This window comes from Mytilinidion resinicola, assembly GCF_010093595.1.
Source record: "Mytilinidion resinicola strain CBS 304.34 unplaced genomic scaffold BDZ99scaffold_3, whole genome shotgun sequence".
In the NCBI taxonomy this organism is placed as follows: Eukaryota; Fungi; Ascomycota; class Dothideomycetes; order Mytilinidiales; family Mytilinidiaceae; genus Mytilinidion; species Mytilinidion resinicola.
In genome coordinates, this window is record NW_022985439.1 from 1,212,941 (window position 1) to 1,232,465 (window position 19,525).

General features: G+C 51.9%; 5 protein-coding genes across 5 annotated transcripts; 4 read left to right on the top strand and 1 right to left on the bottom strand.

The window, feature by feature from the left end:
• Positions 1-177: 177 nt before the first annotated feature.
• Positions 178-6,887, top strand: BDZ99DRAFT_434896 (uncharacterized protein; the record flags this gene model as incomplete). The annotated part of the gene is made up of 2 exons (XM_033717463.1): positions 178-3,452; positions 3,641-6,887. 2 exons carry the CDS (start codon positions 178-180, stop codon positions 6,885-6,887), a joined length of 6,522 nt encoding a protein of 2,173 aa, XP_033581892.1.
• A 607-nt stretch (positions 6,888-7,494) lies between these two features.
• Positions 7,495-11,313, bottom strand: BDZ99DRAFT_515692 (uncharacterized protein; the record flags this gene model as incomplete). Its single annotated transcript, XM_033724996.1, has 6 exons — positions 7,495-7,575; positions 7,628-8,319; positions 8,374-8,629; positions 8,679-9,092; positions 9,139-9,650; positions 9,720-11,313. The coding sequence occupies 6 exons, from the start codon at positions 11,311-11,313 to the stop codon at positions 7,495-7,497; spliced, it is 3,549 nt and encodes a 1,182-aa protein (XP_033581893.1).
• A 1,118-nt stretch (positions 11,314-12,431) lies between these two features.
• On the top strand, positions 12,432-13,071 carry BDZ99DRAFT_187382 (uncharacterized protein). Its single transcript, XM_033713110.1, has 2 exons — positions 12,432-12,785; positions 12,863-13,071. Exons 1-2 carry the CDS (start codon positions 12,574-12,576, stop codon positions 12,969-12,971), a joined length of 321 nt encoding a protein of 106 aa, XP_033581894.1. The 5' UTR covers positions 12,432-12,573; the 3' UTR covers positions 12,972-13,071.
• Positions 13,072-14,836, top strand: BDZ99DRAFT_187383 (uncharacterized protein). Its single transcript, XM_033713111.1, has 2 exons — positions 13,072-14,495; positions 14,589-14,836. Exons 1-2 carry the CDS (start codon positions 13,172-13,174, stop codon positions 14,711-14,713), a joined length of 1,449 nt encoding a protein of 482 aa, XP_033581895.1. The 5' UTR covers positions 13,072-13,171; the 3' UTR covers positions 14,714-14,836.
• Positions 14,837-15,566: 730 nt separating this feature from the next.
• Positions 15,567-19,449, top strand: BDZ99DRAFT_549194 (uncharacterized protein). Its single transcript, XM_033726951.1, has one exon. It carries the CDS (start codon positions 15,719-15,721, stop codon positions 19,133-19,135), a length of 3,417 nt encoding a protein of 1,138 aa, XP_033581896.1. The 5' UTR covers positions 15,567-15,718; the 3' UTR covers positions 19,136-19,449.
• Positions 19,450-19,525: the final 76 nt, after the last annotated feature.

The following is a 19,525-nucleotide window of genomic DNA, read 5'->3' on the forward strand; positions in this document are numbered from 1 at the left end:
AGCAGTGAATGGTGGGCCCGTGCGGGTTGTTGCCAAGGCGCGTAACTGTTGGTAAACAGTTGACCTCCAGCTCTTCAACACCTCACTTTCACAACGTCTCTTCTTAATAATGTGTAATTGCCTACATATTTGAGAGGTTTGAAGCTCTCGCATTACCTAGCCCCTCATTGACCCGCCATGTCCACAGCGAAAGTTTCGGCGCGTACCCTAGCCGACAGCATCAGAACTGCAGTTGCTTCCATCTCAACTTGCACTTCTACAACCACCAACAGCTTACAAGAGCTCTTGAATCCTCTACCGACCACAGAAGACCAGAAGGAGAATGTCAGACTCAAGAGCTCGCGATCGGTCACGGTCACCGCTACTGCACGAACAAAAATACCGCCGAGAACGAAGGCCAAGGCCAAGGTAGCAGTGGTTGAAGTCGTCGAAGAACTAGAACAACCCCTATTACCAAAGGAGAAATTCGTTCTGGCTACCGATGTAGTCAACAGTACCCTGAAGTCTCTTAGCGATGCCCTCAAACCTCAGTCAAAATCCCTTAGACGGGTCGATTCTGCGAAAAGCCATGCTTCAACAACAGCTGCTCACGCGCGCAACCCTTCTTCGACTTCGCAAGCACATGCGCCGCTATCACGAAGCTCCTCATACTCTCAGAAGCCCCTCCAGGAACGAAGTGTCACCGATCTGACGAATTCACCACGAAAGAAATCATCCCTTCGACGGTCATCCTCATACTCTTCATATTCAAGGTCAGGGCCTGCCCCTGGTATCATAGCGGTTGGAGAGTGTGCGAGAATAGCATTCCAATATTTGAGGACTTCTGAGGCAGCGAAACTTGCAGGAAAAGGAATGCCAGCGTTGCAGTTGGAAAGTGGAATGTTGGCTTTGATTGGGAAGTTGCTTGCACATGGGCTGGATGGCGCGGCAATTAAAGAACTGCGCATTCTGAAGAGACGGTTAGAGACATACATGGGCAGTAATGAGGAGGAGACGGGTACAAAAAGTTTGAAGCGCAAACCTGCGACCAAGACGCCCACCCCCCAGCCAGAGGAGACGCTGGCCACATTGTTGCATTTTGCCAATGTCGACACAAGTAGCCTCGCACTACCTATAGTCGTGAGCTATCAAACACATGTATTGCGAGCAATTGCGGCATCAAAGCGACCGAATGTCATCAATGCGGCTCTTGGATACCTCGCATTCTCTCAACAGTCCTCTCCAGCAAACCTGATATCGCACCTTGCGAAATCAATCGAATCCGTCAGCAAGTTGGCTAGGCAGCTTGAGTCCCTAGCCCAGGCTATCCTCTCGTTGTGCCCCAGCGTATCTAGCTCTGAAGATACGTTGGCGTGCAATGAACAGCTCAGGCCAAGTCCCGATGTAACATTCCAGCTGCAATCACTAGCTTTCCAAATCCGTCAAAGATGGTGGAGACTTGCGAAACATGAGGGCGACCTTGGAAAGGAACTTTTGGAGCCATTTGCGAAGTGCCTCTCTACTTTTGCGCGGCGATCTTCAAGTCTAGCATCAGAAAAGTATGATCTGGCTAGAAAGGAGTTCCAGGAAATCCAGGACGGGGCCTCGATATATAGCCATAGCTCATCTGCGTTCGCCGCGATTACCCGCACTTTGAGCTCGCTCGCTCAGGCGGCATCTTTGACCGACGAAGCTCTTCAATGGGCGGAATCTCCCTCCCCTCAAAAAGCCGCATCTAGTTCTGCGTCAAGATCAGCTGCACGACTTGTCCGCTGTGCAGCGTTGTCCTTAGAGTCGAAGCTTCTGCAGGGCCAGGATATCGATATCGAAGAACCGATTGGAGAGGCACTAGCTTCACTAGGCGGTAGCCTGTCAGGCGGTTCTAATGATTTGGATACGCTTTTCACGGAGGTGGTTGGACTTCGGCGCATAGCCACCAGAGTGTTATCTGCAACCACGTTATTGAATCGATCCACAGCGCCTTCACCATCGACTTCCCTTCAACTTCTCTTTTCCCTCGTATCTGCTTGCACTCGATTTGTGGCTCGGTATGTCGGAAAGGTGCCTGATATCGCGGACGCCAAGGCCCTAATCCGACATGGCGAGCGGATCAATATGGCCTTGAAAGTCATTAAAGGAATCACCGAGTCCGTCACCTTGGCCTCCAAACTATCAGTCTCATCACAGACGGTTTCGTGGGATGAGCTCGACACCATCCTCCAAAGCTATACCTCTGTTCTTCTTGAGCTCCAAGGAGGGCCCGACACTAACGATATCAATGCATTGAAGTTACATCACGATTTGCAGTATCCACTTGTGCGAGTTTCAAATATCTACTGGGCCTACCACATACAACGCAAGAAAAACGGAGACGAGACGAAAGTCTGGCTGAATGCAATGGTACGATCGGTACAGATTTTAGACGCAAGATCAAAGGAAGAGAAGGATGCTGGGCTGCTCGGAATGAAATTGGAGAAGATTGGCGAGGTTTTCGAAACTGGAAATCGACCGGAGGACGCCGTGACATACTTCTTGCGGGCCATTGAACACCACATCCAATCCGGGGTGCTTACAACTGCAGCTGGTTTAATATCAACAACGTCAGTTCAACGAGTTCTGGAGCTCTCCGATGGGGCCAGCATTATTGGAAGGCTCTTAAGGTCATTGCACTTATCGTTCATCAGGCATGGGGTAAGGGGAAAAGATCAAGTCGCCTATTTTGACAATGTAAACCTTACGGACGCAGAAAGAGGGTTTCTTCTGGAACTGCAGCTAGTACTGTTCAGCAAACACGCCTTGAAGACTCAACATTGGGATCCTGCACTCACGCCTTCTTTCTTAGAAATGAGCAATACGCTGCTCGAGTTATACTCGGCCCGCAACTTTCCAGTCCGGCGGCAGAGGGTAGTAATACTGCTCATTCGACTTGCTGTGGAAAAACCCGAAATTTCGCCCTTGTCAAGGTTGGACCCTCTGGATCAATTCAAGGTTACGGCCAATGGAGACCTGGGAGAAGACTCAAACCTGGCAAAGTTTCAGGATCACATTCACGAAACGCTTAGCGTTCAACTGAACTTGTGTGAACCTTCTCCATCGATTCCGAAGTTGAAAGGATCACTTCTTACCTGGCAAACGATCCTTGATTCCGCAGACTCCTGGTTCTCTTTGCTCGATAAGGTCGACGACACCACTAAATGGATAACTCAGCTCGAGATGATCTCCGATTATCTAGCGATAAAAGGTGAGGAGTATCTTCGTATTCCGGTTTTGAATATGATCGTAAGGATCTTGGAGCTTCGGGACGACAGCGACTCGACGCAATCCGTATTAGCCTTGTCTAAACTTGCACTACAACTTCTCGAACTTGGATATTCGGGAAAAGCTGGCCTGAATCTAGCGAAGGCTCAATCTATCTTATCAAACACAGAAGCAACAGCAGAGGCTCGGTTGCATTGGCATGTCGCTTATGCATTGTATCTACTCCGGATTGGCAACACGGATAAGTGGTAAGTAAGCCTATAACGAGCTATAGTGAATTGCGCTGATGATTAAATAGCGAAAATACCCTTGCTGCTGCGGAACGAATTGTGCTGGAAGGTGAACAGTTTGCAAATCTCGTCAAATCGTCCAACACCATATCTGGACGCGTTCGGTTCAATAGACTACTTGCGGATGCATCATACGTCTATTCGCTCTTTGCTATGGAAATTGGTAGGCACGATGACGCACTTCGGTATGCCAAACACTGTGTCACCCTCAATAGACGGTGCTGGGGAACAATTGAGAACAAATCCAACGCGAAGAGAGCGCCTTTCACGGGAAGCACCGATGCCGAGATGGACGGCCTGACCGAGGGCGTCGCAAATCTTTCGACTTCCGAGAGAGACGTACCTCAGGCCTGGTCAATGACCCACGAGTCACTTAGCGGCACTGCACTTTGGCCTCATGTGCCCTCTATATACCGCGGACTAACTCATCAATCGCAAGTATACGCCCACCAGGGTATGTTTCAAGAGGCCGTCTTTTTCGCCGACCAAGCCGAAAAGGTTGCATCAGCCGTTGGAGCCGGATCCCTATTACTGGATAATATAACGAAACGCGTGCAGTACTGGGCGAATGGCGGAAGAGCCGATAAGGCACAAGACGTTATGGCATTGGCAGAGCCTTCCTTCTCCCAGAAGCACCTAGGGTTGGCATCATTCCACCTTTCTTCTGCTGCAATCTATCGAGCAACTGGGGAGATTGATGAGGAGGTCGAGGCATACAAGAACTGCGAGTCGCTGCTCCAGGTTCTTAGCCAGGACCCTTTCATTCATCAGCTAGACCGAATCGTCAATGCGGAAGATTTCCTAGCGGATCAGCTGTCAGGAATGCACCTAGATGTGCCAGAAAAGAAATCAGTCAAGCCAGCAAGACAGCCTCGAGGGCGGAGACTAGCCGCGAAGCCTCCAGCGCGAACTGCACGGAAGACACCTGTAGCCAGATCACCAACGCCGCAACCAAGCACCTGTGAGGAGTGTACACCATTATCCCAGCTCCATGGGGACATACTTCGACGAAAGGCAACGGCAATGCTGATCCAAAACAAATTTACCCTCGCAGTTGAGCTTCTCGAAAAGGCAGAGGCTATGCAGATTGGACAGCATAGTGCTCTACAGCATCACCTGGCTAGTTTCAAAAGACTTGTTGCGCAAAGCATGAAGGATATTTCGACTGATTTCACGTTCAACACCCTGCCGGAGTCCACAATATCTTTCCCGGCCCTTGGTAGAGCGGATCGCAAGCTGTCCGAAGGTGCTCGTTCGTCTCTTCTATCCCCTGCAGCTCGAAGGACGTCGGTGTTGGCTGCGTCCGTGCGGGGAAAAGGCGCCGCAAAGGAGTATTTCGGTGTGACGCTACAAAAGGCTCGTGATTGCCTTTCAGAAATCCACAATATGGCCTATCAGATTGGCGCAAACTCGATCGTGAATCAAGTTGGTCGTGCGCTGAGCTCTGTCACTGTACTGCTTTCGGCGGCACATTGTGGGATCATCAAGGGCTCCCTGCACCCACTTTATGTTGCTTACTGGTCTGAGCTACCTAAACAGCACACCCTTTTACTCGAACAGTCAGCCATCAAGGCAGATAAAGATAATCCGACTCGCGAGGAGCTGCTGAGCTGGCCGCAATTCAAGTCAAAAGACAATCCCGCTTACGCATCTGCCGGCCAGTTTCAGAGAGAGTATATTGACATAATTCCGGACTCTTGGACCGCAGTTTCCCTGTCGTTAAACGAAGACCAGGATGAGTTGTATATTACCCGATATCATGCTGGACAGTCTCCCTTCATTCTTCGGCTCCCCATGGCAAGACATAACTCTCGAGATATGGATGAGGAAGTTTTCGGCTTCGAAGATGGAAAAAGAGACCTTGCGGAGATCATCGACCTGTCCGACTTCAGCACTCATAGTGGTCGAGACATGGAAGCGAAGGGCGCCAAGGTGGAGTGGTGGACCGAGCGAGAGGCCTTGGACGCTCGCCTTCGCGACCTGCTTGTCAACATTGAAAATATCTGGCTTGGCGGTTTCCGAGGCATTTTCTCGCAACATCTCCGCCAACCAAGCCTGTTAGCTCGCTTTCAAAAGTCTTTCCAAAACATTCTCAACCGACATCTGCCCTCGAGACAGGGACGAGGCCAGCAGAAGAAGCTCAATTTTGACCCAAGAATTTTGGAGTTGTTCATTGGCCTTGGAGATGCGACTAACGAAGAAATCGATCTCGATGAACCACTAATGGATCTGGTATACTTCGTGGTGGATATTCTCCAGTTTAACGGCGAGCGAAATGCGTACGATGAAATCGACTTCGACGCCATGGTAATCGAAACGCTAGATGCTCTTCGCGCTTACCATTCGGCTTCCCACAAGGCACCTACCGAACAGACGCACACGATTCTCATACTCGACAAGAATCTCCACGCTTTCCCATGGGAGTCGCTCCCGTCGCTCCAAGCGTTGTCCATCTCGAGACTCCCATCCTTGGCTGCTCTTCGCGAACGGTTGCTCACAGCTAGGGCAAGCGCTTCGAGTTCTGATAAAGAACCCAACCCGGGGCATCATATCTGCTCTAGTGCTGGAGGAGCCAGCATCCTCAACCCATCCGGTGACCTAACGCACACCCAGAAAACCATTCGCCCGCATCTAGATGGCATGGAAGGGACCTGGAACCACATCATTGGCCGCGCTCCAGAGGAAAAGGAGTTCGAAGCCGCGCTTGGCCAGAAAGACCTCCTACTCTACTTCGGCCATGGGAGCGGTGCTCAGTACATTCGCTCACGAACCGTCAAGAAGCTCTACAACGGCCAAGGCTCTGCCAATATTTTCCCAACCCCTCCTTCGACAAACTCACAAAACAACGAGAATGCGAACGGAAAGGCCGGCTGTGCTACCGCTCTGCTCTTCGGTTGTTCAAGCGCATTGGTCGACGAACACGGCATCTATGAACCCTCTGGCATGCTCTCCGCCTACATGTCTGCCGGCGCCCCTGCTGTGCTGGGAATGCTGTGGGATGTTACGGATAAGGACTGTGACCGTTTTGCCGTTAGGACAGGCGAGATTTGGGGGCTGTGGCCTGAGCTTTCCTCCGCAGCATCTCCTTCTAGAGAAACGGGGAGGAAAGAGAAATCTGGAATCGCAGGCAAGGTCCGCAAGCTTGTCAAGGATGTTGAGAAGGCGAGGGGTGCGGGCTTTGGGCGTGGAAAGGGGAAGAAGGCGGACGTGAGCACGGGAGAGGAGGAGGGGGCCGAGGTGGTCAGGAGGAGGGGCGTGGGATTAGATGAGGCGGTCAGAGGGGGGAGGGAGGCGTGTGTGTTGAGGTATCTGAATGGAGCTGCGGCCGTCGTTTATGGGATTCCGGTATTCTTGGAATAGGATAGGATGATAGGAGCGGGTGGTCATACTTAGTCCGAAATGAAAAAAATCGAATATCAAGTCACTGTCAGAAATACGGACATCTTCCTTAGGACCGCTCACAATTGCTAATGGTCTGCGGAAGGTAGATGCTTTAGATTCCTATTAACCTCGTCGCATAGGTGCTTCTAGTCTCGTTCAGTTCTATAGGATCACAAAGTTTCCTTTCCTTGCGGATTCTCTGCGGGCTGCATCGCTTTGATCATCTGCACGCCGCACATGTCTCGTAGACATACTCTTCGTGTGTTGTAGTCCACTATAGCACTTGTGTCTTCTACCTATCAGTCTCATAGCCCATTTCGGCTGTCCGTCCGCGAAGCCGCCATTTGTCGCCTCGGTTACTCTCTTCTACTCGCATCGAATACCCCCTCTCCGTCTCTGGAACACTCTCACTATCTTGCACAAGACTGTGATGAGCGCCACGTATGCCTATTTCTCCTAGTCACATTCAGGTGTGAAGATACAAGATTTCGGTACTGCCAATGGCCCTGAATAAATCTTCTTCGACTTGGAGTGCGTGACTTCTCTCGTGGAGATGCGTGGGTGGATTTGACTGGTCTCAGTAGAATCACGACCCATACTTGCGCACAAGCTGATACATCTTAGGCTCCAGGTCTGCGACGCGGAACGGCTTCGAAATGGCGTCATCCTGTATAAGTTAGCAGCATACCCTCCGTATAGCCAGAACACGATATGCTCACCATCCCAGCCGACGCTGCTATCTCACTCTGCTCGCTCCTCGCGTTCGCCGTGACTGAGATTATCGGCACGTGCCCTTTCGAGAGTCCTTGACTCTCAGCCTCTCTGATCCGTCTCGCGCACGTCAAGCCATCCATCACCGGCATTTCCGTGTCCATCAGAATGATATCGAGGGGCTCGCCACTGTTCTTGTTCTCTGTCCAGTATATTGACTTCTCCAGGAAATCAAGAGCCTCTTTACCATGGTTCGCCGCATTGACGATATGGCCCAAATATCGAAGCTGCTTGCACAGCACCCTTTGGTTCACAAGATTGTCTTCGACTACTAAGATGGCAAGCTTGCGTTGGATTGGCGTTTTTTCCACTGGGAAAGTCATCTGTGAGGGTAGTTCGCTGGGTGAAACTGCTTCAAGAACAGGCGGAGACGGCCGAGGATTGCTGAGCATGTGAATCAACCGGTGTTTAGGAAGCGCGAGCTTTCGCAGGGACGCCGTGTTTTGCGCGATACCTTTCGCGGTATCGAGGTTTGATACGGGTGGATCCCGTCGTTGGACAAGTACGTAGAAAGCAAAGGTACTACCGCACCCGGGCTCTGATGCGAGACCGATGCCACCACCCTGGAGCTCGCTGAGTTTCTTGGAGATGAATAGGCCGAGACCGCTGCCTCCGTATTCGACTTCTGTTTTGGGAGAAGCTATACGTCATTAGCATTCTGCGAATTAAGATCTAACTTTTTCGAGAGCATTACCTTGCCCGAAACGTTTGAATAGCCGCTCTCTTTCGGCAGGATTCAAACCTGGGCCAGTGTCGTGCACCGCAATTCTCATGAAACACATGCGGCTTCCCGTACTGGATCCTTCCATGAATGCATTTGGAATAATAGTTTCAGGCGGGTGAACATATTCGATACCGCTCTTGGTATCGTCCGGAATCTGTAGTGAGCCGCCCACTCTAATGGTGACTCTTTTTTTCTGCGACGACTCGGGTAAACTTGATCGCGTTGCCTAAAATGTTTATAAGGACTTGTGTGAGGCGGCTTGGGTCGAGTCGGACGTTTTGAAGGCCTAATTGGTGGAATGACGGTTCGAGGTCTACCTCAACGGCGATCCCTTCTTTCATGGACTCTGTCTCAAACATTCTAATTGCGCTGTTGATAATTTGAAGGGGCTCAACGTCCACTGGTGTAACGAGGAGCATGTCAGAGTCCATCTTGGAAAGCGTGAGTATGTCGTCTACGACCCTCTTCTGATGTTGGGCACAAAGAGTTATGGTGTCGGCCGCGTCAAGACTATCTTCTAGAAGCTCTCTTGATATTGTGACGATTCTGCCATCCTGAGAGGCGCTAGAGGAAATCCAGGTTGTCAGAGTGGTACTTATAGAGTCGGCGCTTTGTATGATGGCAGAGAGTGGATTGCGAATCTCGTGAGAAGTCATGTCTACGAATGCTTCCTGTTGGCGTTTCATTTCCTGGCGATGTCAGCATCTCCACCATGATCCTAGGCAAGCAACAAACCATAGCCTCTTCCACTCTTCGCTTCTGATGCTCTTCAGCCCATTTCTGCTGAGAAATATCTGTTATCATCGCTAGGGACCCTTTCACAGAGCCGTCAGCATTCTCTTCCACGAATGCAGATACGAGAACCCAGGTGGGTCCTTTTAGTAGCTGGCCTGACCCGATGACCTTCGTCCATGGCTTCTTGAGTGGGTATTCTAGTGCTATGGACTCGCGGTTCTCATGAAGTTGCTCCCAAGCAGCTTTAAGGGATGAAACGAAGTCGTCCCGAAACAATTCGACCCAGGATTGCATTGTCTTGTCCGATTGATCGTGATTAGTGATGTCGTGGAAGGCCTGGTTAGCGTACATAATGTTTCCCATCGGATCCGCAGACAATATGCCCACCAACGAATTATCGGCCATACGTTGGAATCTGGTTTCGCTTCTCATGAGCTCTGTTGCTGTCAATTGAAGTTCCTGTGCGACACGTTCTCTATGCCGGACCTCATCTTCAAAAAGCATCACGGCTGCTACGGCTGATCATGGGAATGTGCGGTTAGAATAAGGCGTCCTTTCAATCGATAGTTTGTAGAACTCACAGGTTGCAATTTGCCTGCTCATGATATCGAGGAAGCCCCTAAAATTTTCGTCTACGCCCAGGTGCGGGTTGAGACCCATGATAAGGAAGCCAACTGTGTCCCTAGGACAAATTGGCCACACAACGACCGTGTTTACAGGCGCAGTGATTCCTCGGCGATCGATACCTTGTACAAACGCTGCGGGAAGAGTGCCATCCTCAATAGTCAGGAACACAGTCTGTCCTTCTAATGCTTGGTTCATCGCAGGCCCATATCCCGCGGAGTCGGCAGCAGACAGGTTTAAGTCGGTCACGTATGTCGTGTGGTCTTCCGGAATTCCCAGTTGCCCCTCTAACGAGCAGTATCTTCCAGTATCTGATATATCAGAGGAACTGGCGTCTGAGCCACTAGCGAGAGATGTGTGTTGCACATCCTGTAAGGTGTACAGCATAGCGAATGGCAACACTTCGCTCGTGTCGAAAGCCTCGATTAATAGCTTCCAAAAGTCTGACATGTCCTTTGCAACAGACGAGCAGGAGCTGATTTGGAGTAGAAGAGACATCCTGCGGGCAGCGTGATTCTGCCTGGTGACATCCACGAATCCCTCATAAATTCCAAGGACAGAGCCCTTTTCATCGGCGATGGGCTGATATTGGAAGGAAAAGAAGCATTCGTCCATGCGTCCGTGTCTCTGGAGTAACATAGGAACATCTTCTACCCGGACAGCCTTTCCAGTCTTCTGTACCTTGCGTATAAGTATGGAGATCTGATCCCATACCTCAGGATATACCTCCTGGAGCGGCAGTCCTATGCATCTTGGATGTCTGTCAAGGAGGACCGAAATGGCCGCTTCGTTGTAGAGGACTATTAGTTCTGAGCCCCAAAGGACGTATGCTGGCGTGGGATCATTCATAAGAAAGTTACACATCTGATGTAACTGCAAAGGCCACTCGTCGATGGGCCCCAGAATGGTCGAGCCCCAATCCACGGAACGGAAAAACTTCACGAAGGGCGAGAAACGTTTCTCTGGGACTGAAAGGTCGGTACAGCCAAAAGCGTGGCGTTCAGTGGAGGTGATGGAAGCGCTATCTTCATCGTCATAATCCTCTTCTCTCGATAGGCCATTGGAAGCAGACCGCTCCGACTTGGAGCTGTCTTGTGGTAGCCCTAGCTTATCTTCTTCTTGGAAGATGGTGCCCGGATCCTCAGGGAGTGCTTTGTCTTCGGGTTGCCCACTGATGATGCGGAATCTCGACCTCACTGTGTAGGCGATCCACGAGATGCCAGCGAACGAGCGTCGGGGCTGGGCTGACCAGTGGTTCTTGTGCTCTTGCTGGTCCACTGCCCAGTCTCTGAAGCCAATGTAGTCGAGGTCCGTATGGCCGATGGCTCTTCCGGAGATGAGTTCATTGAGCGCGAACTGACCATGTAAAGCAGGATTGCGATATACAATGGGCGATGGCTGCGATGCTTGCCGTGACGAGGCAATGTCCAATATAAAAGTCGGACGCGGATCCTGAGCGAGCAACTCGAGGCTCCCAAGTGTGGCCAATCCGTTGCCGCCATCAATGCCCCTCCGATGGCCAACTCCTCGTGCATACACCGACGGTGTCATGACGAGGGCAAGTAGCTATGCCACAGCCACGTCTCGAGTCACAACCGCACGAGTGTGGACAAGGTGCGTTAGGTTTGGGCGATCAGGCGGCTCTGAGCATCCATGGTGAAAAAGTGCAGTACTTCGTAGAACGAGAGCGGCGGCTCGACGTTGGCAGCTAGCTGCTAGCGTTAGAGCAGTGCCGCTAATCCGGCGCGTCGTTTAGGCGTTTATCCGTAGCGAAGGGGTGACGTCTAGAGTGACACTAACGGAACCGGCCAACCTTGCTTTAAGTGTGATGCTTGTCTAGTGGTCGTGATCTATACTTACACGTGACTGTCAAGCTTACACCTTTTCTTGTGGGAGATATGGACGGCTGCTTGAGGAATTGGATGTGACATTGGTTGAGGGGAGCTGTGCCGGGTGAAGTGAAGGAGGAAGCTACGTAGATATATACATACTTGAAATCACGTGATATATGACTCTGCTCTTGAGGCACGCAACTAAACAATCTAGAACGGCATCCTCTGGAATCTCATTGTGAAGCTTGCACAGTAGTCCCTCACGTCGGCAACTACGGCTGTTGCAGTTCAAGACGGCTTTGATCAGGTACATCTTTCACAGCTGATGTTGATCCCGTCTACACTAGCGAAAGCTCATATTCTTAGAACACCCCTAAAGAGGACGTATAGTTCTCAAGCGCTTAAGACTTCATCGACATTGCCAACTTCGACGTTAGCTTAGATATGAATCGGGAGATAGATGCTATCGTCGTTGTTGCACGTATTTCAAGGAACAGCCTCGGCCGAGTTTAAGATGGGTAAGTAGAATAGATGGGAAGTTCCTTTGATGAATCAGATCTCGGAGATCGAACTGTGTATTGGTCGTTGTGGATAGCATACCCACACAAGGGAGGTGGTATGGGGCGCCGCAAGAGGGGTTGAGAATAGAATCCCGATGGAGCGGTAATACGAGGGCGCACCCAGCCACAGCCATAGGCAAAGACGGGAGCACTGATGTGTGGCTGTGTGCATGGCATTAAGAAGGCGGCCGTTCTAGATGCAAATGTCGTGATTTGCACGCGTTGGTGATTCTTGTGGTACTACAGTAAGTTGACGGCGCAGTCCTCCCCTAGGCGTCACTGGCATTTGGAATCAGAGAAAAGGTCTAAATCGCTGAGCTACACATGACACATAGAAATAGCAGAGCTGTGCTGATGAGGGAAGGTAACGGAGATGGAAGACTGAACGAAGCATCTGTTGTGGATGCCAGAGTCGGTCCATGGGTTCCACGGGTTCCACTATTCTTTTAGTGGCGGTCAAAAGCAGCCTAGCCACATCATACGCAAGCTCAAGCCTTGCAATCACCATCTCTCAACATCCTCATCCATCGTCCATCCCCAACATCACCTACGCCCTGTCTGCAGAGCTAGACAACAAGGCCGAGCACGCTGAACGCGTCGTCATCGGAGTATCTCCCGGTGCAGAAGTCTGGTGCGTCAAGACCACACTGTGGTAGATTAGTGCGCCGCGATCTCGAGCAGAGGCGGAAACTAAGCAGCAACGAGAAGGTGGCAATTCCCCTCCATCCACTCCGCGCCCGCCAGTTCGTTCCGATCAGATCGACGCCACAGTCGTATAGACCTGTCCTTTCCTAGCAACGGCTATCCATACCACTAGGAGCTGTTTGCTGCTACCATTCGACGTTCTGGTATCTATCGCCGGCAGACCAAAAGTTTGCCATTTACCTCCTCCGTTACCTGCCTCACTCGTATCCAGCCCGATCTATACTTTCCTCTAGCCCGTCACGGTCTCAATATTGATTGACAAGGACACTTCAAAAGAGAACTATTGTAGGCGGTTGCATTCTACCTCGAAAGATGGACGGCCCCGAGCCTCCACCTTTCCTCGCTCTTCCCGCAGAACTGATCCATCATGTGCTCTCGTTTCTTGCTCCATCCCAGCTTCTGAGGGTGTCTCAGGTCTGCCGACTGTTGTATGAGCATTCCCGAGCTGATCAGTTATGGCTTCCCTTTGTCCAAGCAAACGTCCCTGGGCATACACTCAGAACCCCAGCCCCTTCGTCGTCCTGGCGAGAACTATATGTAGCTTTCCATCCATACTGGTTCCTCTCCAAGCATAAAATCTGGTTCTCGGATTCCGCGAATACGGGACATCTCATTGTAGCTCGATATGACCCTCGAATCGGCGCGATAGAAGCGTACGCACTGAGTGCCGAGAGGAGGAAGCCGACAATCGCCCACTGGGAATCGTACCCCGAGGCAATCATACACACTTTCTCTCCTCTGATTCGGCTCAACCTCGATCTCCCTACGTTGCACATCGATGCCTCCTCCATCGCACAGGCTATTGGTGATGGACCCCGTCTCAGTAAGGAAGTGCCAATGGACATTTATGGAGGTAGCAACGCATCTGCCGCCATCTTCTCCCGCCTCATCCTATCACGAAAACTGCCACCCGCTGCCATCACGCCAATGACTCAAGTGTGGCCACCGCACATTCTCCCAGCTTCTGAACGTACGCGAAACGACAGTGGTAACCAGTACATGAGTCTTGGACATCGCCCTTCAAAACTCTCGGAGATCAGCGAGAATACTTTCAGGCTGCGGCAATGGATGGAATTTAGTAGCCGGCCGCACGGTATGAGTTTACGGGTGGCCGAGGAAGTCAGAACCTTCGCGACGCTTCCAGCAGAGGTTTACACGCCGACTAAAGAGAAACCATGGCAGGGCATATGGTGCGGCGACTATGCGGGCCACGGTTGCGAGTTTCTTGTCGTCATGCAACCAGACGATCCTGCGCCGCTGCCTGAGGCGGCCGAGAGGACATTGTCAGCGATGAGAACTCCTAGTGTTTCAAGTGGGGGAAGCTGGGTTACTGCACCAATGTCGAGCGATATGGATGCGACCGAAGGCGGAGAATCCTCACAGCCAGACCCTGCTCCGGAAGATGTGCCAGAGAAACAGGACGAGAAGTTGGAAGCAGAGGACGAGCACCTATATCACGGCCGAATCGAAGCCATCAAATTAACTGGAGATCCAAACATCCCTCGTGGTGAATACACCTTCATCGCTCCTGACATTGGTCGCGATGGCTTTATACAGAGTGCTCGAGATGATATGTTCAAGGGAGCTAGGATAGTTCGCAGTGTGGGACACATCGCAGCGAGAGGGTTCCGCGATGGTACGTGAAACAACTAGACTCACCTCCAATCTACGTTCCTTTGACGATTCAGGCGTTATATGCCCTTGGATATATGGCTAACTTGTGAACCAGACGACTTCATTGCTTCACAGCTTATTCTCATTTCGCATGATAGGATGGCTCAGTATTGGGAGACGTTTGGCCATGTTTCATTCTACGAGAGGGTCGATGTTGATCAGCTCATCAAAATACCCTAGGTGGGTGAGATTTCCTTCTTCGCGGTCCTCTATTCGTGTCTGTCTTGTGAGGGGATCTTGTCATTGGCGCTATGGCGATGGCTTTGGCAATGTCACTCGTTGCGGGTTGGGATATGTCATCGGGGAGCACTATTTCTTGGGGATGTTCGATTACTCTGGCTCGATAAATTGATCTCTCGAAACGTGACTCCCAGTAGTCTACCATTTGATGAAAAGGGGGTATTCGCAAGGTCAGCTGCCTCGGCAATGCTCCCTAGAGGTCGCACCTGGCTTTGGGTGATCAAAGCTATTGTCCCTGTCTCGACATCCCTGTTGCAAAAACGTTATAGGGGTGCGGGGGCATACCTTTGTATATGTGGACATAGGGAGCAGCTTCTGTGTGAGATGGGCGAGCTCAATCGACGTGCACCATTAATGGAACGAGGTTCGCATGTGAATCTGATCTATGTAGTACGCCCCTTCATCATCATGAGGGCAGTTGTGCTGGGTCGCGTAAAACTGCCGCCGCGGGAAGCAGGGACCGTGGGGTGCACAAAACTCCGATGACGTGGTGTACAACTGTATTTCCTCGTGCACAACTACAGTACGAAGTACTTCGCCCTCGAACTTTCTGATATTGACGGCCGCCTTCCTCGACTATCAATAACACAGTCTCCTATATAAGGATACGCAGCCAAAAGACGCGTCCTTGGCACAGAAAACGCGTCGACGTAGCTGCGGCAAGGCAGGCAGGGGACTCCCCGTGTTGTTTTCACTTGTGGTGCGGGCACAGGCATCCATTCGCTGTGAATTCACCGCTTGGACCGTGTGACGCCGACACTCAAAAGCACTTGACCAGCCTCCTCGACTACATCATCCGCGTCTTCCACCGTCATCTACCACCACCTCCAGCTTTGCCTCGGCAACATTTTGGTTCCGTCCACCTTCTATCCTCGCCTGTCTTGGTTCGTTCCCACACCGCTATAGACTTTTCTAGACTCTTTTTTGGCAGCTACTCACCACGGCATGGCCCGAATCCGGAGCCACCACCAAGGGCCCGGAGACCCTCCATCTCGAAGCAGTGGGCGGAAGCGCCGCGCTTCTTCCCTGGCCTCGACCGAACCGTCACAGCAATCCATAGAGTCCTCTCATGGGGCTACTACTGCCAACGAAGGGCGTTCCACCTCTCCAAATAGCCGCGACGAGACTCACCAGAGTCCAAAGAAGCGAGTCAAGCGTGCTATTGTAGACGACCACGATCAGCTCGCTCAGGAGCTGCAAGATGCCGTCAGCAATACGGAGAAATCCATCGACTCCCCAACCCGAAACAACGTCCGAGTTATCATCAACTCGAAGCCCCAGAAGCGGACTCGCTTCTCAGAGCCGCCCCCATTCACTGAGAACGAGACTACGACGCCCTCTGTTACGCCCCCGCAACTCTCAAGCCAACCACCGATTGGCCTAACACCGCATCTCGAGCGCATTGGCGCGTTCCCACCCACAAAATCCGGCCGCCATGCCCGATTCTCGCTACCGGCTACATTGGACAGTGGAGACATTGGGACGACAAATGGGTCTGGCGATGTGCGTGAGGTACAATTCACCCCACTGAGAGCAGTTCTCGATAACCGCATGAAGCGTCGACTCCGTCGCAGCCACCTCAGTGAGGAGGTTAACGAAATCGAGGAGCACCTAAAGGACGACGCGAAGGACAAAAAGGAGCTAAGGGAACTTCGCCGCCAAGTTAAGCAGAAAGACGAGCGCGAGAAGGAATTGATGCTGGAATTGGAACTGCAGCGCCAGATGGGCATCAATATTCATGACGACGAAAAAATAACGGAGCTAGAAGCAGAGCTTAGTGAGGTCAGACAGGAGCTAACTGATCTGAAAGCCCAGAGCATATTCTCCGGTAGCGAGCGGGCTGGCAGCGAGGACCGCGACATGGATTTCGACATCGGCCATGGCATCGATTCAGACGATGAGAACGAAGATGAACTTGTCGACCCTGTTGATCTCAACGTCTCACAAGAAGATATGCAGCCAGAACCCCACGTCAATGGGTTCTACTCATCACAGTCATCGTTCTCTTTGTCCCGAATCACGAATTCGCAATCTATTTCGGAGCAGGCCTCACAGGTCAAGCTTCCTAATCCTGCCCATGAAGCAGATCTCCGCAACTTCGAAGAGGCGTTGGGCAACGCGAGGCGAGAGCTTTCAGAAATTCGAAGCGCTCTGGACATGTTCACGATGCAGCTGCAAGGTCTCGGGTTTGCAGACGACCATGCAGCCGTAGATGTAATCCTCCAAACAATACGTACTTCCTTTCGCGAGGCTCGCGTTGAGCTTGAGGTCCTACTTCCGGGAAGCGCTCCCCCGGATCTTAAGAATGGCGCTTTGCTCAACGCTCTGACCAGCCAGATTTACGGCTTGATGAAGGAACTTAACGACAAGACGGTATTAGCCGATAACCACAATCGGATGGAGCGAATGCTTCGAGCGCAGAACAATGGTCTACTCGACAAACTCGCGGAGTTCGAATCACGACATATCACTCTGCAACAGGAACGGGCCGATTTAGCTACCCAGAAGGAGAACACGATTTCTGAGCTGGAGGATCAGTTACAGACCGCACACTCTGCACTGGACCAGCGCGAAAAGGAAGTTTCAAATCATGAAATCAAGATCAACGGTCTTGAAGATGAAGTCGCGGATCAGACCACTTCCATCCAGCGTCTTCAGAGGGCATTGGATGGATATCGTGAAGAAGTCTATAAACTTGAGGCGCTTGTCAGCAGCACGGAGGAAGACTATAAAGCAAGGGTTGAGCAACTTAAACTGGACCACGCGGACGTTGTGGAAGACCTAAATTCACAGCTCGCGGATGAGACCAAAGCTCGCGAGGAGGCTGAGGCTGAGTCAGACCAGAAGAGCGCCTTCATCGACAATCTGGAAGACAAGATAGACTATGCGGAAACACACCTGGATAGCCTTCGCGCAGAGGTCGCTCGTGTGCAAGCCTCATCTGACGCAGAGAAGGCGGGCCGTGAGGCCGCTGAAGCTAAGGTCGAGGAACAGACTACCTTCATCGCTAATCTCGAGGACACAATCGGGCAGGCCGAAGAGTCGCTCAAGCAGCTCAACTCAGAGCTTGAGCAACTTCGCACACTCGCTGACGCCGAGCGCAACCAGCGTGAGACCGCCGAGCAGGACTTGGATGACCGGACCACTCGTATCGCTGAGCTCGAGACCAAGCTTCGGGATGAGGGCATCCAGGCCAACGAGCTTCGGTCCAAGCTATTCCAGGTTCAGAACAACAAGGCAATTGAAGTTGCCAAGCTAAAGGATGAAATGAACGAACGAGAAGAGTATAACAGATGTGTGATACAGACCGAGAAAGATCGCGCAAACGTCGCGGAAAGCGAATCCGCTCGCCGAAACGTTCTGATTGCCGAGATGGAGTTGGAGATCGCGAAAAAGGAAGAGGCCGCGGAGTTGATGAAGGCGGAGCACGATGGACTAGTGAACGCTCGGGACGAAACAATCGCTCGCCTAGAAGAGAACCTCACGTCGCTCGAGGAAGATTATACGAGTTTGAAAGAGTCTACTGACCTTCAAATCGCTACCCTTCAGGCCAACATCAATAGCCTTACTGACACCATCAAGGAGCGCGACAGCACCATTGCCATCCTCCAAGACGAGGCCATCGAAAGTGCCGAACAGCATCAATTCATGATCGAGCAGCAAAATGACAAGATCGGCACGCTCACCACCGACCTCACATCGGCGCGGTCAGATATCGACCACCTTAACGATATTAAGGCCTCTCTTGAGAAACGTGTCCATGAAACCGCCTCCGAACTCCTTCGAATTACCAACGTCCACGCCGACGAGATCGAAGCTCTCGAGAAGACTGTAAAGTCCCGCAACGCGGAAATCGCGGACCTCACCACTACCAACCAGCAGCGCGTCGCGGAGTTCGAGACTACCCTGCAGGAGAAGACGGCTGAGCTCGAAGCCATGCACCAAGTCGCGGATGTGCGCGCGGTGGATATCACGAAGCTGGTCGCTCAGATGGACGAGTTCAAGGAGGCGTTCCGCAAGCAGCAGGAGGACGGCGAGGCGACGATCAAGGCGCTGCAGGAGGGGATGCAGACGGCGGTGCAGCGGGCGGATACGCTGTCTTCGGCATATTGCGACCGCGCTGCCGAGGCGGGAAAGGTTGTCGATGCTTTCAAGTTCGAGGGCGTGAAAGTGACGGGCCCGAAGCTGGATCTGCAGCGCGTCATTGAGGGACGGGTGGGCAAGGTCAAGGAGAAGGTGCGCGTAACCAAGAAGGGGCGCAAGAATAGGCGGGTCTTTGATTCGGGGATTGGAGTCGAGGACGATGATGAAGAAGAGGCTGTTACCGGAGCTGAAAACGGACAGGCTGTGAACGGGTTCTAGGGGATGCTGGCGAGTACGTGTGTGTGTGTTGCTTTTGTTGGCTCAAATTTGGCGGCACGCGGGACGGGATAGCTGGCTACAATGGTATGCTTGGCTATACGGGTCTTGGATACGCATGATGTTGCGACGATTACGACCATGTCTACTGACAGGGGAGGGTTGATCTTCTTCGTCTTTTTGGTACAGTATTGTGCTTGTATCGAGGCAGTGGCATTGTTGGGTTGCATCAGCGTAATCTGGGGTGCACTCATTTTCATTCCTTGGGTAGTATAGCGGGATTGGGAAAATAATACTATGGGTTCATCTTGCTTCTTCGGTTCTTGGATGTGACGGAGTGCTCCGGTGAGTTGTGGGGAAGCTGACTATGGATATGAGAATTGGGAGCGTGGG